Here is a 24,203-nt window from a genome sequence, read left to right on the forward strand (position 1 = left end):
GCCTCACATGTACGCTCTCATGCTCACCAATTTCCTTGGGCTTCAAGCGATAGGCAATATTACTCAATATAGGCAATATTCAATATTACTCTCGCTTAACTCAAGGCCAAGTTCTGCTCCAATTTTACCAGTAAGGTTTTCAGCATTAGTGAAGGGGACACCATGAATTTCAAATTTTTTGATAGCATTCTTTGCTCCAGATCATCGTAGTGCACTTGAGCCTCAGATTATTTTGTCTTAAGAAGAACATTTTCGCTTTCCAAAGTTTCAATTTTCACATAGCACTCGTCTATTTTCTTTGCCTGCGCTTCAATAATTTTAGCACTTTCGTCTAAACGATCGTACAGCCGATCAATAGAATTACCAAGATTTTTTTCAGATTCCTTAAACTCTTTTTTAATTACACAGAACATGTTGTAAATATCCTGCAGAGATTTACACTCAGGCGCACTTTCGACTCAATCAGTGACATCTTCAGAATGTCTCCTGCTGACGGCACGTGCTGCTTAACACTCCGAGCACTTCCATGGCTGTTTGCTGGCAGAAATTCCATCAATTTTGTCTTTTGACAGAGGGATGTTTAGGCAGTGTCCATGGTAGATCCTTTTGCACTCGCTACAGGAGATGAACAGTGCTGCGGGTTGATCTTTGGCACACCTAACACGAAGACATAGCTGATTTTTTTTATCCAAAACTTTATATATTCTGGCCTCTTTTTGCCAATAACACACTTCCATTAACCCTTGGAGTTATCCACTTGTGGAAAGTAGCGAACTCATAATACTGCCATTAGAAATGAACAACTCAAAACAGGCGATACATATTCTTGAGAATGCCTCGACGCGCTTAGACGTCCGCACTCGTCGGAAGCTAGCGAGGAACTGATAAACCAGATTGATATATTAATAACCTTCCATGTCACTCGCAAGCAGTGGAGTGGTGAGTGAAATTGGTGACAGAGGCATCCCTTAAGGTTTGTGGTCAATGATCAAGAATTAGATTTATTAGGGCTGTACTCAAATCAAGGTCCATTATGGCTTCAACACCAAATCGCAGTACTAAGTAGCGTTCAAAAACTAAAAGTTAAAAGGACTGCAAATGAAACTATTGTAAATAGCACTTACCCTCATTGGTTACAAGTAGGGAAGAGTGTGGGTGGAACTCGAAATGCAGCCACCCACCTCCCCACGGAGAGTTCTGGGTTGTTTAAATATTAATAAATGATATCTAAACAAGGGAAGAGCTGCACTATCAAAAATTTTGTATTTTAGACTAAAATATTACTTCAAGTACTTATTACACAACTCTGAAAAATCGTCTAGATTGCATAATTTATGCATTTTAATGATCTGGCACTATCCAAAATAACTTTTAAACCATGTATCTCTATTTAATAATAATAATCTATCTTATTTGTTATATTTTTTTGCTTTAACATTAAAAAATATACATTTAATTTTTTCTTTTCTCTAAGAAAAAAAAGTTATTTTCATTTTTGTCATTTTTAAGGTGTTTTGTGGGATCGGAAGATGATGTCCAATTTCAAAAATTCTTTTTTTTTCTTGCACTAACGCATCATAACTTGTCTGCACTAGAACGACACGAAATTAGTAACCTGAGTTTTTTCGGACCACCCTAACACACAGCGTCCAACCATTCGACTACCTCGGAATACTTGTGCTCTAAGGGTAGAGAATGCCTCATTAAGCAGAGGATTTGAAACGATATCCTGCCCCAATGAGGCAGGATTTTCTGGTGTTATCATATCGTTATCAACTCTGCAATGAGATATTTTTTAGGTGTGGGCTGCTAGCTTTGATCTGTACAGGACTGTATAACTTGCTGAACCCAATATATGAAAATAAATCATTAAATAATAAATGCAAGACTATTTCAGAAGAGAAATTTTATAACTTTTTTGGATAAAAAAGAATAAAACATTTCACATCACACTACTACTCATCGTGGTACATCAATTACAATAATTGTGACCTTAAATCTTTTAGATCAAATACATCATGCATACACATTATTTCTATACATGCTATGTATAAAAAGTACAAAAAATACTTCATTTTTTACATCTCACTAACAATTGTCCAGGTACAAGTTGAATTACTCTATGCAATTACATATAATCATGAATGCATAGATATCCTTATGATAATAACATGGCAGTGTATCTGTCATTAATTGCTAACTTCAAGCTAGTTAACGACAAAGATCATCGATTCAATGAGTTTGACTCATGATGAGAAAGAAATTTCTATACCAAAAGTCTAATTGTTATGAATGTGAAAAAATAATTGTGTCCCAAGGGCAATCAATTTGATATGCCAGGTTCAGACAGGTGAATGACCTTTTATAACATAGAAATGCCCTCAAAATGTTCTCTAATTATGCCTAGTAGTAGCGCAGGCAGAAACTTGATGTTTTCAACTACCCTCCTTTAACTAAGACAGATTTTACCTCATCACTTTAAATCAAGAAAGTTCTGTCACTATTATCATGTTACATGGTTCAACTTATATGACTTTAATAAAAGGAAACTAAAATTTAAAACCAACTAAAATATAAAAAATGGTATACCTTGAAATAAGTCAAATTTTCCGCTAATAAATTGATCAGGCATTGGAAGAATAATAGATGACCACAAAAACTGGACATTAAAAAAATACTTCCACAGAATTTGTCAGATACTATGGAAACTGCTGCCTTCTGTTACATTTTCTGAAAAGTAACGTAAAATCGCTTGCAAATAAGTTTCCATTAAAATCTTGTATACATAATTCGACTTTGGTCCTGTCACAGTCTTTATATAAAAATCAGTGCCACAAAACTATGATTTGGAAAGAGCTTTGCACGTAACTCAAAAGACTAATTTCAAAAAATGCATCAACCTCGCAACAATAGCATACCCATTGCAGAAATGAAAGCTGGGTATGCTGGCATGGCAAAAGGGCCTCTTTGTTGGCGTACAAGCTCATCCATGATGAGATTGAAAGAACAGCTTTCAGCAACTAGTATAGCTAGAGACCTACCATGAATATGGAATTAGAGGTAAAGGAAAATGAATTTCATGGGAATGACTTCATTGCTGACAAACATATGGTTTTCATACATAATTTCCGCAGATGAAAGATACTATAAAACGAAGAAAATAAATACAAAGTGATTCAAAAATCAGTAATAGCCATTTTGAGATGCTTCTCCCCTTAAACTCTTTTGAATTCCACTGATATTTGGTAATCCAGCTGCATAAAACTCATACAATATTATCTTGTTGATCCTCTGATGTTACTTTTTGAAAGCAATATCTAATAAACTGTTTAAAGATGAACATAATAAAGGCAGACAAGTGCGATTTTAGAGTACAGAGATAATTAGCCATCAAATACAATACAGAAATCTTCGTACATATTCAATTTCCACCCATGGCAAAGCAAGATATTTCGAGATTGTGTCGAGCGGTAGCTGACTTCATGAGCCCCTACTGACACTAAGTCCAACTTTAATGGCATTTCTATTCCAATTTGTGTTACCTAGTTCAATATAGGCTTGGCATTTCATTAAGTTCAGTAAAAATTGTTCAAAACATTCTTCAAAAGGAATTTAATAAAAAATTACACCTAAGGTGTTAACCGTGTGTTGATAACAGTCACATCAGTTGGACTTGTGACCAAAATTGGCATAGCTATGAATCCCTTCTAAAAATACTTTCATTGGGGGTTATGATTATTTCTGTCCCTTCAATCTCAATGCATTCATATGTCCACTTCCGGTTGACCCTGCAAAAAATTACACAATAGATGATTAGGGAAACAAACTTGAGTTTATCCATATAAAAAATGATACAGTAAAACCTCTATGTAATGAACCTCTTTACATTGTAAACCTCCATACTTCATACTACCCCTATGGTTCCGTCAGATTTACGGCGCCGCAGCGGCGCTGCGTCATTTTTTGTTATTATCTTTCAAAGTTAGGGCGCTTTACAAGTTTTCTGTTTTACAAGGGTGTTTTACAAGTTACAAGTTTTCTTCTTGATAATGGTAAATACATCTATTATCTTTATTTCTAACCGTGTTTTGCTAAATTTAACCCATTATTGTGTAAGTTATTACAAAAAACCTGGAACGCTGCATTATTTTCCATTTGTTGTCGTAATGCTCTCTATTTCTGTTCCTTTTGTCTGTTAATTTCAAATGAAAGTTTTTATTTCGTGTGTAATTGTTGTTTGAAATATTTTTTCTGATATGCAGTGCTGGACAACCTCCGCCTTGTGATGTTTATATTGTTTATATTATTATGTATCTAAATACTATAAATGAAAAATGAGAAAAATATGCCCATTTGACATAATTTTGCTTCACTGCATCCACCCATATGTTATATCTTTGCAGTGTATATAGAAGGATAAGTTATTAAACGTTAATAATGGAACAGCTGTAGGTAAGTGAGAAGAGACGAGTGCTACTTTCGTGATTTTTACAGGATTCTGGCGATCAAGGCAAATCTTACGAATATTATGGGAGTTTATATCCTGCAATTAAAAAAATCAAGTCTTAAGGGGTTTTGAAATGGAAAGAATATGAGATAATAAGCGACGTGTCAAAGAAGCCAACGCCGCTTTGGAGGTGGAGCTAGAAGTGCCGGTATTTTTTTCCTACCGCGGAGCCCCATTCCCTCACTGAGAACGTTTCCTTAGAGATGGACGGGTAAATGTGATGTGTGGAAGTACACCAGATGAGGTTTTACTCCTGGATTGGTGGGAAATCCAAAAAAAATAACTTCTTAGAAGCATGGGTTATAGACGGTAGGGAAGAAGGAACAGGCACCTATTTTCTTTCGTCCAGCTCTGCGTGAGGGACTTATGGAAGAATATTCTGGGGTGACAGATACCCTCACCCTGGGAAGACTTCCCTCACCTTTTCTTTCCGTAGCGTTTCACAGACCCAAGCATTGAGACTATCCATAGGTTCCCACTAAGCTTCCTTATTCGTCATTCACCGCCTTCTTCTCCCCTCCCACAAAACTTGATTGAACTTCCCTCCACCTTAATAACACACCCAAGCTGGACCTTCTTGGAATGAAGGGAGGGTCACCGCGAGGTGTTTTGACTAGGCTTTTCTCCCTGTCCCTCATGCAGCGATGGAAGGATAAAGAAAAAGCAGGCTTTTTTATCTAATTGCCTCCTTGCACGAGAAATATTCACACGACGGTGAGGAAGCATTATTCTACGAGTGCGCATACGAAACATAATTGCTTTGACATTAACATTGAGAGTGTAGTCCCCGACGTAGCGACGAGGAAATACTGAGCGCCGCAGCGGCGACGTAAATCCAACGACGTAACTTTTTTCATTAGAGGCCAATAAAACGTAAACTATCAACACTATGCAAACAAAATTTTACATGTAGACGAAGAAAGCAGAAAAAATAGACTACTGAAACTATTGAAATGGAAAATTTTTACACCACTTTTAAAACCATGAGCGCCGCTAAGGCGCAACGAATCCGTATGAGGGTTTAAGGAGTATAAGAAAAAAAATAAGGGTGAAACTTTTATTGCTGAAAATGTTATTCTATGTATGTAATCGCAGCTGCAATAATGGTCTCTAGTTGTCTCGGCACGATTTGCGGAGGTAGTTAGGCTGTCTCGGGGGTATCTCGTTGATAAAGAGGTTCACTACAAAGATGTTTGCCTTTAATTTACATGTAAATCTGATGGGACCGTAGGGGTGGTATGAAGTATGGAGGTTTATGATGCGAAGAGGTTCACGACATAGAGGTTTCACTCTAATTAATGAATTTTTTTAGTTATGATAAAATTTCTAGGTTTGATACTAACAACTTTTGTACAAATTATTTTGCAACATCCTCCCTTCACCACATAAGGTGGATAACATTTTCCTTGGCAGGCCTGTATCAGTAAAAAGAGATTTCATTCCGCACACTTCTCTCTAGATTAGTTTAACTTTCAAATGATGTTTTTCCTCTCACCACTGAGATATTTTTTGGTAAAAGGAGGAGTTGGTAATCCACCAGACCAGGTGATTGAAAACCATATGACTAAGAGTTTACCGTAATATCCCATTAAATCAGGAGAGTACTGGCAAAATATTTGAAATCTCACCTGCACTCATGGCCACATTTTGGAGACTGGCACCTTGGGCATGGAAAGTGGCATCCTGGACAGTCAAGATTCATGCAGTCGCACACGTCTTTCCCACTCGCTATGAGGACCCCTTTGTCGTCATAAATTGCAGCCTGTTTCTTTCTAGATTCACATTAAAGAGAGAGAGCAGGGATTTAAAATGCCATACACAGTAGACTCTCGTTAATACGAACAAATTTATTACGAAGTTTTCATTTTTACGAAGCAAATCGTTGGATACGACGAAAAGGCCAATCCAATCCAAAGTAAAAGAAACATTAATACAAAATTTTCATTATTACCACATAACGAAGTTCCACGAATTAGCAAAGGCATTTAGGTCGAAATACACTACGCTATGCTATAATCATTGCATTACGCTAAAGTTCTCCTCGTGCACTGTGCCACAGAGCGTCAATTATGGCTCTTTCTTCAGTAAGATAAACATCATAGAAAAATTCAAGCACGCCTGAAATTTCACATTAGGCACCTTTCGAGTTGGCCAATGTAAAGTGGTGTGGCATAGAAGAACTTGCATTTTGGGCACAGTCTGAACATTTAATCTGTGGTGAAGTCTGGAACTGTTCAGCATTTTGCTCGTTCTTCCTTCCCGTGGACAGCGATTGTTTTAAGCTCCAGCTACATCTAACACACAGCTAGATCAGCTTGTCACAATCATGAGTTAATTGCACAATTGCAATGCCATGTTGCATTCTGAAGGATATCCACACTTTTTGATGCCTTGCACAGGTTTATCAACTTACGAACAAGGTCTCAGGGCCCACCTTGTTCGTATATCGAGGACTTACTGTTTTCGGTAAGATATTAACCCTCAATTGCATGATACCTTATTCTTCTAACGAATGTGCTTGTTTTTATATTTTTGCACGCAATTTAATCATGTATATTATAAAGATGACTCTGAAGCTATTCCGCCGTGTGACTATAACTACGGGAGATTGAAGAGACAAGAAATTTTGGCCAAGTATTTTTTTTGCTGTGATTACTAAATGAAACATTCATACTAACTTCATTATTACAAACCTTTGGTTTTTCAATCCTGTGAACTTCGTAATAAAGAAAGTCTACCACATATTCTGCTGATATTCACCAACTTTATAGTGACAAGTTCATTTGAGCATTAGGAAGGATGAAGAATAATGCTGAATACCTCTAAAAGCATCACCATACCATCATATTCAAGCATTTTGTGACTCCTTTATGGAAATATTGATTCAATATTCAAGAACATAAATGCAACATAGAATGCTCAACCACCAAATCATCATATACCTCGTCCTTTTTCCTCTTAACTTGATATTTTCACAGAAATTTTAACTATTTAAAAGTATCAGTCTGATTTTACAATTTGAAACATACCACATGTTCAATCAATTCATCAGTGATTACTTAGTTACTGCATTATAGTTTCAATGAAGTATATTCGTTTTTCCTATCTAAAACTGCACTCATGATTTATTAATACATTTTAATATATGGCATTGAAAATTTTAATTTTGCAATCCGAAGGCGGATTTATATTTTAAGAAAGTATTTTGAAACTAAAATTATATTTTCGTTTTTCAAATAAAATTTTCAAGAGTTGCTTATGTTTTGTACTCCAAATACAATTTTTATGAGTAATAAGTATTTTGAATCCAAAATACAATTGTAATGTACTTTACCCTCCTCTGCCCACTGGATAAAATATAAGTACAGTGTGTCCTCGTTTAACGTCGTCCCGTTTAACGTTGTTTCACGATAACGTTGTCCAAAAATTGAAACCCTTCATCATTTAACGTCGTTATTGCTTCGCGATAACGTTGTTCAAATTATGCGCGACGAAAAAAAAATGAATGGCGAATAGGACGCAAGCGCATCTGATGTATATTAAATATTACTATATTATTGCGATTGAAAATTTTCGTTCGACAGAAAAGGTTGGCGTGGGTAGCGTATGTTAAATATGCATCTGAGCGAATAATTATCGCCTCATTTACCCATTATCCGTATATTTTTCTGATTCCAACCTAAAAAAATGTCCACGAAGAGGAGTGTCTATCCTGGTGGTTCTTCAGACGTGAAGAAAAAACGGCGATATTAGAACAAAAACTTGATATTATTATAAGAATTGACGAAGGTGCAACTGTTGGAGAGATCGGTCTAGTTTTAGGTTTTCGGGTCGAGATTTTACAATTAAAATTTCTTCTGTTACTGAAAATATCGATGTTTCGCCATTAAAATACTATCTTAATTTAGTTTGTATATTTCATTTAATAATGCCTTATTCCCAACCTTTTATCTTTGCGCTGTGCATGAATGGTTATCATGCTGAAGTGAATAATCGGTACTGAGAGTTTCTTGCGATTTCCGCCGGGTTAAAGAATTCATCTCATCACGAAATGTGACTTGCACTTCATTCTCGTGCTCCCGAGGGTCAGATTTTTTTTACATTTTGGCCAGGTTCAGGTGTCTCCCTATTGGTCACGAAGTCTGCTTAAAAGTTACGGCTCCGATAATGGGCCTCCTTGGATTCTTACCCGGGAAATTCTGGATTCTTTACGAAGAAATCGATTGTTAGGAACCAATCTAAATTTTTTACATTGTTTCTTATGGGAAACACTGCATCGTTTAACGTTGTTTCGCTTAACGTCGTGTTTTTCAGGAACGAATCAACAACGTTAAACGAGGACTCACTGTACTGGCTTACTGGCACAAGTTCAGGTGAAAATGAGCATTGCTTACTATTACACTAATGCGAGTGAGTGAACTCAGACATACCCTCCCGAATTAAACTTCCTTGACAGTTTTCTCCTCTCCCTGTTGCTTTTCTCTGGGTCAAAGTTTTCCATGAATTTCATATTGCTGTTTTGCGTTAACCTCTTCATAGCATTGGCTATTCTCTGAAAGCAAATTTACAGTCACAAGTATAAGTAACAAGAAATGCAACTAAGAAAGAAGTAGTATTAATGACCAACTTCACTATACTTGTAGGTTATTAAAAAAACATTCTAAATGGCAATCATTCAAAAATTCTTATTTTTCAATTTAAATCCTTAGCTTAAGACTGCCACTTTGAAAATAATAGATATTCAGCTGTTTTTTTATTTTATGAAGTGCTAAAAATGTTCTTTTTAACCCCTCAAGTGCCGCGGGCATTTAATTAAATCCCATCTCAGCGGCCGGATGAGATTTAAATGACTTTGCCTTTTTAGCATATTATCATTCAATAATTTATATCTTTCATAATATACGATCAGTATCATTGAAAATTTTTGTAAACTTGGGTAATATAATGCCCTACTATAAAATAATTTTTCGAGCGATTTGAAAAAATATTTATTGTTTTATGTATCTCCTTCTATGAACTAATGTATAAATTTTCAGTTTTGAAAGATTTCAATTTTGTTTCGAATAAGCTGTGAGATCTCTGACATTCCATGCATTTTTAAAATACAATAACATGATGTATTTTAGTTATTTGGGGTTGAAAATTTCATAACAGATTGGATACTTTCGATAGGATTACCCGTTTCGCCTACTTGAAAATTTATCACTTCACCCATTTCCCTGAATTTGTTCTATTACTACCATATCATTTCATATAGGTAATCACGTGCTAATGTTTCAAACGTCAATAAGTTAACAATCAAATAATTTTACCTTAGAAAATCTGCTTTGTGTGACATGATTTGAAGCAATCCAAACATAATCCCACTGCAAAAGTTTCACACCAGTACACGCAGTCTCTTCATTTCCCATATTAGGCACAAACTTAACACCTCCTTTGATACTTTGATTTCTTCCCAGCTGCAGGAATTGTCCTTAGGAAATGTATTTCTGTGTGTCTTGGTACGAAATTGTGTAAGGAGTGACGGCTATGTCCAAACAGTCCGTATGAAGTTGGATATTTAAAAAATATTACCTCGACCAATGGCACGCGAAATGTTAAGTCAATTTTTTATGCGTGTTTTCTCTGTGAACAGCATATGAACTTAGGACTGCGGGATTCAATAGTCTCCTAAATAACTTCATACACCACTTGTAATGGCGTTTTCTTTCCAATAGGTACGAATGCAATAACAGGTCCTTGAAATTCACCCCACCAATGAATTTATTATAACCTAACACACAAAAAGAGTTCAGAGTCTCTTTTATTTGCCTTTCAATACTATTCCCATTTTGTAGGATCCCCAAATAAAAATACCACACACAGGAAGTACACCCACACTACCTGAAAGAACACCACACAGCATGAATGACTCTAGTGGACTGAAGCGCGTGATTTGGGAGCTCCATCAAGAGACGAGAAAATATCTCGAAGGGGTCCTGGTATACGCTGACTCTTTAGAGGGAATCTTATCTTCGTTGATTACTATCCAGAAAAAAATAAAAAAATAAATGCAGAGCGAGGCACATGGTCCCTTCGCTTAGGACGCTTAGGACTAACGAGGCGAACCAAACACTTGGGGCTCGAGGTGACGACACACAAGGAGAAGATGGAGAGAAGGCAGTGAGCTTAGAAGATATCGTATCTCAAGCTAAAGTAGTTGACCCTTCTAGACGTCCCACAAGCAGAATAGGTGGCAGTTTTTAAAATAGTACAGTTGAAGAAAGGCATAGAGTTTTTGGACCCAATTCATCAACACACTGGTTTAAAAAGGAATTTCATCGAAAAATTTAAAAATATCCAGAAGGCATTAAGTCGATATAAATATTTTATTGGAGAGGAAAAACATTTCTTCAAAAGATAGAGTAATTAGTTTTAATTTTAAAAACAATATCTGGCGAAGAAAAAATATTATATACAGTAGGTCAGGAAGCGTACTAGGTACGCATGACGGCGGCATACGAAATTTAAAGGGCGCGTACTGGGTACGCATGACGGCGTTGAGGGGTTAAGGAACCAAAGATGTAAACCTATTTTTATCAAAATTTCAGTTCAATTGGGCATGGAAAGGCTTATATATAAAAATATCAACAGATATTATGTACGTGAGGATTTTACCTCATTCAGCGGTGTTTCGTTATCAGAGAAAGAATCTCGTGAACAGTCAAAGTTGTGTATATCTTCACCGACAGCACCTTCGCAGTGGCCAAAGTTTGAATTTGAGTTGTCGTCAATATCAATACTCTCCACATTTGCAGTCAACTGCTCCTAAAGACAAAGAAAACAGTAAATACGTGGAAAAAAAACTTTTTCGTGGAACATTTGGCAAAACAATGCCTTGTACAAAATATATTTTTTAGAAGATTAAAGTAAGGGTAAAAACGGAGCTTTACCACAAGGCAGATTTTGCTAAAAAATAACTTGAATTATCATTAGGCAACAAAATAATCAACTTTCATTAGTTTCCAGGGCTGAGATACATTTTTCCTACAGCAGTGGATATGTCACTTGTTCATACTAATGTAAGACTTACGGAAAATTCGAAATTGTGCCTATTTTCAACTTTTGAGAAGAATTTATTAGGGCAGATTGAAAATTGCTATGCATAATATAAAATTGTTTCAATTTCATAAAAATTATTCTTTAATAATAAACTCTGCAGTTCCATAGATATGACAACTAATGTGAAGACTCTCTTAGAGAATATAATTTTTATAACATAGCAGCATTGAAATTTTTAGCATAAATAGAAATTTCTCCTCCTTCATTTCCTTAATGGCATTGTTTAATTTTGTCATTTTCCTTTCACAGTATTTTTGTTCTTTATCATAAAATGCCATTTATATTTGCAGCAAAAAAATGCCATTGTCCTACCCATAAGAGAGAATTAAGTGGACCTACTAGAGAGCCCATAAACAGTATTCCATTCAAATTCATAGGTACATATCTTATCGCAAGTCTCTCAGTCTTTCTCAGCACATGCACAGGCCATTATCCTCTTTCAGCACTCCCAAAAAGGAGTGAGATGGTTACCATACAACCAAGAATTAATAATGTTTAATAGTTAATATTAATAATAATGGGTATACAGTGGTAATAGCTCTTAAAAAAATACAAATTTGCAAAAGCAATACAATATGGTAACCCACAACAATATGCCATGGTCAATCCTCACTCCACCTTGATGAATACCAACAGCCCCCAGCTCAAAGAAAAAATTTGTTGAATGGCAAAAAATAACCTGGAAATCCACATTCTGCAGGTAAATACGATGAGAGAAAACAGTCCTGGGAACTGATAGAGAAATAGTTACTCACCAAATGATCATCCCTTCTTGTATTGGAAAATATGGATGGAATGGCACCTCTAAGTACCCTGACTACTTTTCCAGACTTGTCAAATTCATCTGGTTCGAAATGATCGGAGCAGAGAAAAGAAAGTGGAGGGGCACTCCAATTTTCACCGCCTACGGCTATCTCCCACTTCTTCCTCAAAGCCTCATCCTTGGGAAACCTGCAGTTTAAACGATATACTTTCAAAATTAATTTTTGCACTAACATTCAAAGTCTTCAAAATAATTCAAGTAAGATAAAAAATGGAACTGGCTTTCTTGGATAGTCAGATAACAAATGGAGTTCTTGAGAAAAAAAGATAGAATAACTAAAAGAAAAAAGTAAGGTTAAAAATGAAGCCTCGCAGAATAAAAAAATCTGAAATATCAACACCGGGATTTTTAGGTAAATCTCGTAAGTACCCATTATCATTATGTTGTAATAACTATCTTTTCCTTAATGCATGCTATAATTATAAAACAAAATATTTGGGTGGCCACTGAAATAGTAAAATGAAATTCTACGTCTTTTCAGAAGATTTCACAATATTCCAGGCCGTTTGATACTGTGAATGTTGAAAAAATATTCATCTTTACATAAACATGTGACACTACTTTCGCACTCCCAGCCTATATACCACGTATTTCCAATTTGTCGCGGGGGTATGTAATCATTCGCATTCTCATCGTTCGAGAGTGAAAAACTTTACATATGTTTACGCTATTTTAATCAATTGAAAAATGTTTCTGTGATGGATTGCGGTAATTTCACGAATGCGGAGGGGAAGAAATATATTCATGTAACTCAGAATAAATTAGGGAATAATGAAATTATAAAACAAACCGAATGAACTCATACCTATGAAAACTTAAACCAATTTTTTTGGGAAGACTTCTGTTTTCACAGCCGAAAGCTTGGCAGTTCATTTTAAAAAATAATTTCCTACCACACAATGTGAAGCTGTTCTACGTCGATTTTCCTCCTTACCACCGTCGGTTCCACCACGCTTCTACCCGTTCCACGAGTTTTCCTGAGAATCTGCCCCTCGTTCGCTTAAAACTTGGCCACAAGTTATCAAAGCCTGAAGAGTAAGACTAAAACAAACAAAAAATTTCAGTAAAATAGTGGTAACTTTTACGACTTCATTCAGAACTCGCACCACCCCACCCGCATGTGGCGACGTTCTTGTTTCTTGTTTGGTTTAAACAATCGAATCGCGTTTCGACCCTATCGAGCTATGATGATCGACCACGATGAAATGGAGGGTATTACGAAAGTTATTTCCGGGAGGACTTACATTTCCTTTCGCTCAGACGGAACGCTCCGATTAATAATGGATGAAACTTTCGAGAATAAAATTAATAAATTTAGCATAAAAATTTTATTGACTTCTTTTTATTGTCTTTTTTACTCTCTTGACCGACTATCGCGTGGAAATTTTTAAATTGAATACGCATGACACTAACAGAGGTACTGCAATTACGATTTTGAAAACTATCTACAGCCTGGTTTAAACGTCGAAGTCGTCTACTGTAGCAGTCCACTGTTCAACTCGCACGCTGACCATGAAGCACTATCAGGGCGTATTTCTCTTCACAGTCATTGTCCACACAAGTTGCAAAATGATCAACCTGGCTTACAATCTATTTATTTATTTAATCCAAAAACAGCACGAGGCTAATTACAGAGGACTAAAATAACAGGAGAAAACAATTATATAATATTAAGCAACGTAATGTGACGTCCCAGAGGCATAAAACTGCGAGATTTGAGACTTGTATCTCCATGGCGAGGATAACCCTTAGGTTATCTCTAAGTTGCCCCATTTAACTGGAGCTGCGTCTATTGGTGGAACGCTACTCATCCTCCTTACCAATGCTCTGTTTACATTGGCCTGGAGTGGTGTTTAGCGAAACGAGGGTAATGTGAGGGAATGTATTCCAAGTCAGCCGTAGATGGAAGGAACGATAAGGCAGCCGATCAATGGGCAGTCAACAACCACCAAAGTTACAGAAGTCGAGAAAAAACGTAAACAAATTCTAATGATGCCATTTACGAGAATTTCTCCCACATACCTTACGACACTAGTGACTGTCTTCGAAAATGTCCATTTTAGAGAAAACCTGACCTCCCCGAGGCAAAACTCTTCAAGATTTGAGGCTTTTATCTCCACGGCTGGGATAACACCGATAACACTTGAGGAGGTATCTTTGTAAGTAGTCCCACTCGACTTGAGCTGTTTCCGCGGGCAGTCGATTAATCACCCTCCTTCCCAATGCTCTATTTACCATTTCCTGGGGCGATGTTCAGTGATAAGAGGATACAAGGAAGTGCTTTTTTAATAGCCAGCCGTTGATGGGAGGGGAGGCCAGCTGATCAATGGGCAGTCAACAACCACTAAAGTTAAAGAATCCGAGGAAAAAAATAAACAGATTCTAATGATACCATTTATGAGAATACCTCCTGACATAGTAGGCGACACTATTAACCATCTTTGAAAATGTCCATTTTAGAGAAAATGTGGTGTCCCAGAGGTATAATCTACGAGATTTGAGGCTTGTATCTCCAAAGTGAGAATAACATTTGAGGAGGTATTCCTGTAAGTTGCCCCACTTAACTTGAGGTGCGTCTGTTGGTGGAACACTACTCACCCTCATTCCCATTAATGCTCTATTTACCATTGCCTGTAGTGGTGTTCAGTCATATTCAGTTATCAGACCCTTTTATTGTCCCTCCCCTGAATGGCTGGCTTGTAATGCAGCCCCTTCTCTTATCCTCTTTTCGTTGAACGTCACGCATATTTATTTCTATTTAACGTAAAATGATGGTTAAATTTGAAGCTATCTTCAATGCAGAAAATCAATGATATAACTACTTTCTAATGTGTTTGTGAAGGGTGAAATATGTTTGCATTGGTACCATTTCGAGGCAATAGGGTAGTTTCCTTCATAAAAGAAAACGAAAGGCATTGATTGCGATTCGTTACCCACCATTAGTGTATTCATAATATACAAATTATTTGGTTTTATAAATAATGGTTTAGACGAATGGCAAGGGTCAATTTTATCCTCATTTGAAAAAGGCCAGATTGGCACCCATGCGATGCCACTCCACGTGACGTCACATCAGGGACCTAGTTTCTACACGAGAGGATAGGAGTTTTACATCGTCTGAGATTACCAATGCATGCATGAGGCACAGAGCTCAGGGAAACATGTCTTAATAATCACCTATTAAAACTGGCTAAGGTCGGAAAGTTTTCTTCGTTTGATAAGGTATTAATAATCCTTATTTAAGCCAAGTGCTCAGCTACCTGCTAGCATCCTGCGTCGTATCAGCACTCAGAGCCTTACCCCAAGGTCACCTCACTTGCGGCAGCGGGAAGCAGAACGACGTCACGCAGTTTTTCCCGGCATTCATACTTACCTGTCGCGTTTTCGCCCACTTCAAAATTTTCACTTTTCATTTAATCGCGAAAAATAGATATTGTCATATAAAAATCTAAAAGCATGAAATACGTACTCCAGGCGTAATAATCTTTCGATTTAGGCAATAAAAAAAATAGGAAACCACCCTATTGACTTACTTAGTAGCTGATTTTAAGTTGCTAAGATGCCCATTATCAGCTCTCCTCTGCATTCTGAATTGATATGTACTTACCTTTTAAATTAAGAAAATAAAAATTCTAACTCATATCTTCAGGCTTTACTAAGATAAAAAGAAAAAAATTTGTAAGCTTTGTTCAATTGTATCATTTGTAAGTTTATCAGTCATAAATAACTGATTCAGAGGATTAATAGATGCCTTTATCAGGGCGAAGTTGAGACTAAAAAGTCCCCTCTTCCGCCTAACCCCTAAAAGTGTAGTTTCATTGGTTGGTATTTCGAGGGAAGACCCACCAAGGCCTTAGGGGAATTGACAGTAAGTTACCTTAGTTATATTCATAGTAATGAAAGCAATTGTAAAAAGGCAACAATAATATTTGTCAGGAACTGGTACAGTCTTTTATAAGAACAACATAAATTAGCATACAAGCCATTGCAGTATAAAATATTTTTTGAATGAAGTTCTTCATGTACTCCAGCATGAAAATAATAGAAAGAAACATCAAATTAGTTCACTTCATTTAACCTTTTCCCTACTGTACACGTATGTATACGTGTGGACGTTTCCTGACCTGCGAGACGACGGGCGTATTTATACGTGTGAGATTTACCCGGCCAGGAGATCGAAAGCCGTATAATTACGTGTTCTAGCTCCCCCCCTTTAAGGACGGTCGTGGGTTTACGACGTCTTTGTCTTGGGACCCAACGCTTCGGGGTTTAGGATTAACCCTCGAAATCCGGGAGCAGGTACAGTGAAACCTCGATATAACGACACCCCACGGTGCACTAATAAACACTCGCTATAGCGAATTGTCGCTTTACCGGAGGTGGAGCATATAATTGCCAATATACCTGTTGCGAACAGATATACAGGAACAGGAGTGGTGCGGCGACAGATAAACATCTATCCGATAAACGTAAGCATAAATCCAGACGAAAGGCGATGTTTTTTTGCATCACTAAATTTCCTTACCCAATTAACGACTAACTATTCAAACAATTTATAAGCGCCGCACTGAATAAAAATCATGCAAAGCATTGTTTCGTCATCATTATATTTATCGAACGACAGTTTACCACATAAATTTGAGACTGAGCACTCCATTAACTTCATTTCTAACAGATCGCTAGCAATTACAGAGGTTAAGGAGTCTTCATGAAAGTCTTCCGGCGGTAAAACCCTCGCTATGGCGAGAGCCAACACCGAAAGGGTCTTGTAAAAACGAATTTTTAACACGCTTATTATAGGGTCAATTGACGGTGCATCGGCTATCTCTCGTAATAGCGGGGGTGTCGCTATAGCCCGTACTCGCTTTAACGAGGTTCCACTGTACTCGACCCTTCGTCTTTTAGAACCCCTCTCAGCGCGCTAGCGGTACAGGACAGCGGTCATTCAATTGTTTATACAGTCAATTTTCGAAATAAATATTTGTTCATTTCTCAAGAAATACACACTAAGAATTGAATTATTTGTCTTTTGAGCAGCGTTTACAATTTTTAAACGAAATTCTACGACAAATATTAACTTATATCTCGAGTTATGTATAAACATCTACATGGAAATTGTTGCTGCGTTAAATGCTTTAATAATGGCCTTAGAACTTGTTTAAAATTTGACAATGCTCAGATAAAAAATTAGGGATTCAATTCAAAGTCTGTAATTTACATGCAAGCAACAATTATCCATTTGCTAAATACATATAAGCAATACATAAGTTGACCGCGAACCAATGCCGCAGGTATGGTCGTAAACCCGGAAAGGAGGGAGCACAACTACTCTCGGAGTCCGAGATAATGCGAAGTTCCAGCTTGGAGGGGTCGAAAAAGGTTCAGCGAGACCCTTCTTAACGAATGCCCTCCAAAAATGCTCCGTACCACGAGAAAGAAGAGTCTCTTGGGGCTCAGTACAGCAGTCATGCTAAGATGAAAACTCCGCCGTCTCGATAGGGTTAAATTGTCTCAGATATTAAAGGAGAAAAACACCTTATGAAAATACAAGAAAGTTATGCGAAATGACTTAATGAGTTTCAAACAAATGAGCTTCGACTAAAAATGGCTATGACAGTCTTACACTGTCCAATATATTTTTTGTGAATATCAGCAAAAAAAAATACCTTCAATCAGACAGAAAAATGACTGTATAGATAATTTCATAAATCAAAACATTTCTACGAGAGAAGACATCGAAACACAGCTCAGCAATTTCTTACAAGATGAATTCCCTGATACAGGGGCAAAGAGTATTTCAATATGATGACAAAATTAAATAAAGATTCACTTGCCATCCACAGAATAATGTACTAAGTGAATTTCACCATCGAAACACAAAAGGGGATGGAGAAATGGAAGAAGAAAAGAATGAATTTAAAATTTGTCATTATCTCAGGTTTTCTGCCAGTTACATTAGATTTGCATTAAATTGTCACTATCATCCAAACAAGTCCCCTATACCAGAGCATTAATTTCTTTAGTTAGGAAGATGAACTACAACACCCCACTGGGGATGAACCCATACTTCTCTATCCCCTCCCCTCTTATCAATTATCCTTCCCTGAATCATCTGGGGTATCCGCATGTGGGTCTCACAGCCTGCAGTGTAATGGAGGAGCTGTCGGGGGATATTGATACATATATGTAATCAAACTTGAGGGAAGGAGGGGTTAATAAAGTTAAAAGGACCAAATAAATTAATAAAAATGTACAGATGCGTAAAAAAAAGCGAGATTTTTAATATAGTTATCATGATGTTCGTTTGATTTTGTGTATTATGAGACCTCACTTATTGAATTCAATAGTATTACATTTCATATTAAAATAAAAAGAATATTTTCGACGGAAATTTTTGTATTTTGTTTCAATCTCAAATATGAGAACACCTCTCATACCCTTGAGCCCCCCCACAAAAAATTCTGTATCTGCCCCTGCACCACCTGTTGATGTCTTTATTGAGAAGAATGCACAAAGAAATAAACGCATGCCATTTGGAAGACAATAGGATGGTTTCCTATTACTTTTTATTGCCTAAATCGAAAGATTATTACTCCTGGAGTACGCATTTCACGCTCTTAGATTTTTAAATAACGATATCTATTTTTCACGATTAAATGAAAATGATAATTTTCAAGCGCGCGAAAATGCGACGGCTAAGTATGAATGATGGGAAAAGACCGTGTGACGTCAGTCTGCTTCCCGCTGCCGCATTGTGAGGTGACCTTGGGGCGAGGCTTTGAGCGCTGATATGATGCAGGCTGCTAGCAGGTAGCAGAGTACCCTGCTAGCAGGTAGCGCTTGGCTTAAATTAGGGTTATTAATATCCTATCAAACAAAGGAAACTTTCTGACCTTGTGCAGTTTTAATAGGTGATTATTAAGAGATGTTTCCCTGAGCTTTGTGCCTCATGCATGCATTGGTAACCTCAGACGATGTATAACTTCTATCTACTCGTGTAGAAACTAGGTCCCTGTGACGTCACGTGGCGTGGCATTGCATGGGCGGCAATCTGGCCCTTTTCAAATGCAGTTAAAATTGACCATTGCCATTCGTCTAAACTGTGATTTCTAAAACCAAATAATTTGTATATTATGATTACACTAATAGTGGGTGACGAATTGCAATCAATGCTTTTCGTTTTCGTTCATGAATGAAACTACCCTATTCCGCTATCTTGAAAAATCCATGATCATCCTCTGACACCACCAAAATCCAACCACAGTAATCTCTGGATCTAATTTCTTCCAGTCCTTGCTCACTTCCTTTTCTGCAAATATATGAAACAGCGCGGGTGACTACTAACACCCTTGACACATTTGTTATTATTTAAAGGGTAAACAATTTAACAACGAAAAGTAGATTGAACATTTAAAAGAGTTTTAATGAATTGCTGATAATGCTCTCTTATACATACAGTATTTTAAGTTATGAATGAAAACTGAAAGAATCTCATGCAAGACAGCAGCCATGGCCTTGAATATGCTGCAGTTTCAATGGGATCGAAATATGCGTGTTTTAAATCATTATTTTCAGCGAATCAAATAATATCTCATGCAAGTTCATTTGTTTTTCGTACATTAAATTTCGGCTTCGACAAATTCAATCTCTCACCACCGTTCCGAGCCAGTTCCAAAGTACTGACTTTGTGCAATCGGTTCTCGATACCGGTTCCACAGGACAAGAACCAGCTGTACTAAGAACCGGTTACTGGAACCGACCTATCTCTAGTCAGGGCCGGATTTACCCAAAGTTACGATAAACGAAAATGAGACTTTGTTGATTTCCACTGATTTATTTTGTCCATACGGCATGTTTCGAACCATAGAGGTCATTATCAAGTACAACAAATTTGATAATGACCTCTATGGTTCGAAACATGTCATACGGACGAAATAAATCAGTGGAAATCAACGAAGTCTCCTTTTCATTTTCAAGCATTAACTTCCACAAAGTTGAGCTTAATACAATTGAACTAAGTTACGATATTGGCACCTCTCCATTAGCGCCCCTCCTCACTTGAAGCCTCCCCGATTTTTATGATAAGGCATAGCCACTTGCATGAGGTGACAGAAGACACCTCTTGAACTGCAACCGGAACGTGCCTATTTTGCCTTACGGTAAATCCGGCCCTGTCCCTAGTACTTTTATAAAAAAAAGTACTTCCGCTGATTTCTGATGCAAGTACATATGTATGTATATTGTTTCCCACGCATATTTTTTGTAAATTAAGAAAAATTAACTTTATCCGTATCAATGACTTTACAAGCCTGAAGAGCTCCAAGTCTCACTCATTGCATATGCAGGGTGTGAATTTCCTGTGCCGTCCCTATTGGTTCGAGTGCAATGAAACCACTTGGGAGAGGTGGGGTGGACTTTCAGCTATGCCACACGTGCTCTCCAAGATATGGAAGCGGCAAAACATCTGTTATTGCAAATCTCTGCAGGCTGACCTCGTCATGGAAAAAATGGAGGCGACGATCGAGCGAAGTTTCAGCTTTATGCTATAATGAAAAAATCTCTTTAGAAGACAAGCAATATTATTTGTGAGACTTATAGCGACTCTGTTTTGTCCTACACCCAAGTGTTGAAAGGCCTTTAAGGAGGGCCAGGTAGACGTTCACACCCAAAAAGGCAAGAATGAGCAAATCAAAATTGAAATTAGTGCTCATTGTCTTTTTCAACAGCAAAGCTGGGGTCCATAAGGCATTTTCTCACCACAGACAGGCAGTTAACGCCTCTTTTACATGGATGCAATGGAAAGACTCCAGAAGAGGGTCATCAGGACGAGAAAAGACATCTTCACTACAAGGCAACTCCATCTCAACAATGGCCCTTGCCACAACATGCTACTAATCCACTAGTTCCTGACCAAAACAAGGTTCAAATGCTGCCTCACCACCCCCTATAGTCCTGAAGTTGCCCCAGCAGACTTCTTTCTGCTACTTAGGATTAAGACAGCCCTGAAATGAACCCATTTTTCATCCATAAAAGAGAAGACAGCCGTGACTAAGACCTGAGAGGTCTCGGAAGAAATCTTCCTGGGCAACTACCGGTCATGACAGAGTTGCTGGAAAAAATGTTTAGAGGCCCAAGGGCAGTCCTTAGAATAATCTGAAGTGTTTGTGCAAATCTGTTAAATGAATTACTTTATAAAACACACTCTGTATACATGCAGCAAAGAAAAGTGGGGGATGAAGCCCATGGACAGCCAGCACAATCCACAGTGAGACGGATACCTTCCATCACCTCCCGAGACAAAAGCTAGCCAAATGACAAACACTACATTGAAAAATTGGCAATTCATTCACCAATTAAATAACCTGGTAGGTTTTGAAAACAGCCAGTGGCCTCAAATAATTAAAACACAACGAAAAAGAAAAAATAAAACCAAGGACAGCGGAAATGGTTGAATAAATGAATTGGAAAGGATTTTACGCGTACAACACATTAAAAAAAACTTCATTTTAAATATGAATTGACATATTTATTTAATGTGTACAAATTATCTCACATTCACATAAATTTCAGCACTTTGGCTGTATCTACAAAATAGTTTATCTTTTCCAGTAAAATTAAAGAAAGCTAACAAAGAGTTTTTTAAGCCAATTTGATAGGCACAATTGCTCCAGACATCCATTCACTTCTTTTTAGTCTTTTGCACCATCTTTACCACAAAGACCACTCGTTGGAAGGCAACACAAAGAACTATAGGCACGATCCACTTCACCTAACAAACTCCGGCAAAGGTACTCAAAAGCTGACCCGGCAGGTAGGAAGGACTACAGAAGGTATCGAGGACTGAAAAACACACTTTTCACCACAACTACGAACCTGATTACTTTCCTTAATCCTTCCCCCATTCCTAATGACTTAAAACTTGAGCAAACTCACTGCTTTCGGTGTCCCATCTTGTTCTAACCTCTAATACCCATTGATTGGGAGAAGGCACCTAAGATTAACAACGTAGGCGAGGCAGCTACTAAAGGACACAAATGGTGAAGGGACACAGTGAGCCAAGGCACAAATTGCACTAATGCTCCGTTAAGGTTTGACCAGGACTAACATTCAATAAAAAAAAACATCACAGATTTTGAGCAAAGTTCCCTTCATCAATCAGGAATTAGTAACTAGGCAAAGCCTATATGTGTTAGACAATAAACAAAACACCTCTCGCACTGACAAAGGGGTGCACCAAGGCCTAGGTGTTGCATTCCAATATTGTTCATCGCCTCCGGATGCCTTTTTTTCAGGGGACTAAGGCAAGATAGGAAATAGTAAACCTCCACACAATGGGAGGCTGATGTGACTTTCGGCATTTCATCCTTGCCTTTGTGACAATACCACCAATCACAAAAATACACGAAACTAGAACATTCACTTCAATTTTTAAATGCACCTTTTCATTGCAGACTAAAATATCCAATGGTTAATGAGGATCATACAATTTCATCCATTCTTGCTCTCAAGTCTTCATTTCATGAAATAAGACAACTTTCTTGAGACAGCAAGAGAAAGATAAGCAACTTGATGTCGCCAGTCTTAACTTGAGTGAAGAACGTAAAGGCAATGAGTTCCCTTTTTTTAACAATAATGATTTTGACAAAATTACACTCTGTAAAGAAAAGGCTTTACAGAAAATTCATTTCTCCTCCTTCAAACAGCTTATTTCAATTTGCAAGATAAACGTATACCTTAAAAATACTGCAAGAATAATTTCATTTTTTCGACACTTTTTGCAATAGCATTGAACAATTAACAATTAAGTGCTTTGATTATTTCGCCCCTTAAGTATCAAAATAAGGCAAAAGAGGCCATCAATCACATTGTACTTAAAGAAATACATCCAGATGCTGAGGAGAAGCAAGACCCATAAAAGAAATCCTCTCGATCCAACCACATTGTAACAAATCAACATAATGCGAATTACACCACGATTATCCTTTCTGACCCACATTCTCACTCTCGTAACGTCTCATTCATTCGATAAAACACACGTTCATCCATTCATTCATTTACACTCCCTCCAAAATGCCTAATGCTTGAGAAGAGACAAAGTTATTGCCAAAGTGAGTATGAGAAAAACACTTTTGCCAGAAATACAAAATCTTCACAAGAGGGGGAGACTGCGACAGGAGGGAAGCAGTGTTGCACTTTCAGTCGGTTGGTTTCCAGAATTGAGGGAATCGAATTGAGCATGGATATCCGAGGCTAGAGCAGACACAGCACATTGTTCGCAAAGAGTCAAGAAAGAGGGGTGGGGGAATAAAAAGGACTGTGCAAGCACTTTAACGTGTACTAATATCCACATCCGCTCGCTCCGCGTCATTCCCAAAAAAAAGAAGTGAGAAGCAGAGAGCGTGCAAGGCACACACTCCGCAACGGGAACTGCTTTTGACAAAATCCACACAACAACACATTTAAGACAGTTTTCCCTCCCCGTTCACAGAGTTCATCACTTGGCCGTGGACGATGCATTGGCTGGCAATGTGGCTGACCTCTGCTGATGACCCTGCTGTTGCACGTATGGCTTTAGGGTGGAACGCGTGGATTCCCTGGCAGAGATAAGAAACAGAGGCACATTCATTCAAGGCCTTCTTGAGGACAAAATCACGCAACTCAACAATCCAAACGGCATAAGAGAACGCACGTCATGGTAGAGTCATAAATACTCTGAATGAAGATAAACCATTAGACTGTAGAAGGACAACAACATGTAATACAATAATTGGC

General features: G+C 37.5%; 2 protein-coding genes across 3 annotated transcripts in view; both read right to left on the reverse strand.

Moving 5' to 3' along the window:
• Positions 1–1,889: 1,889 nt before the first annotated feature.
• Positions 1,890–21,292, reverse strand: LOC124165000 (ARL14 effector protein-like). Its single transcript, XM_046542239.1, has 7 exons — positions 21,196–21,292; positions 13,325–13,430; positions 12,364–12,559; positions 11,165–11,314; positions 8,938–9,059; positions 6,136–6,279; positions 1,890–3,788 (listed from the first exon to the last, which is right to left on the reverse strand). Exons 1-7 carry the CDS (start codon positions 21,290–21,292, stop codon positions 3,695–3,697), a joined length of 909 nt encoding a protein of 302 aa, XP_046398195.1. The 3' UTR covers positions 1,890–3,694.
• Positions 21,293–21,935: 643 nt separating this feature from the next.
• LOC124165960 (rho-associated protein kinase 2) overlaps positions 21,936–24,203 on the reverse strand; it is a 56,272-nt gene continuing 54,004 nt past the window's right edge. For both annotated transcript variants that reach the window (XM_046543508.1, XM_046543507.1), the window contains one exon: positions 21,936–24,025. In XM_046543508.1, the coding sequence (XP_046399464.1) occupies positions 23,926–24,025 (100 nt within the window). In that variant the 3' untranslated portion in view covers positions 21,936–23,925. The remainder of the gene's footprint in view (positions 24,026–24,203) is intronic.

The sequence above is a fragment of the Ischnura elegans genome, chromosome 9, assembly GCF_921293095.1.
Source record: "Ischnura elegans chromosome 9, ioIscEleg1.1, whole genome shotgun sequence".
In the NCBI taxonomy this organism is placed as follows: Eukaryota; Metazoa; Arthropoda; class Insecta; order Odonata; family Coenagrionidae; genus Ischnura; species Ischnura elegans.

Excerpts from the sequence above, each read along its gene's own strand:
- LOC124165000 (XM_046542239.1), bottom strand. The coding sequence starts at position 21,292 with ATGGAGTTGCCTTGTAGTGAAGATGTCTTTTCTCGTCCTGATGACCCT. Across the intron at positions 9,060-11,164 it reads ACGAAACACCGCTGAATGAG|AGAATAGCCAATGCTATGAA; the intron begins GTAAAATCCTCA and ends ATTTGCTTTCAG. Across the intron at positions 3,789-6,135 it reads AAATGTGGCCATGAGTGCAG|GGTCAACCGGAAGTGGACAT; the intron begins GTGAGATTTCAA and ends AATTTTTTGCAG.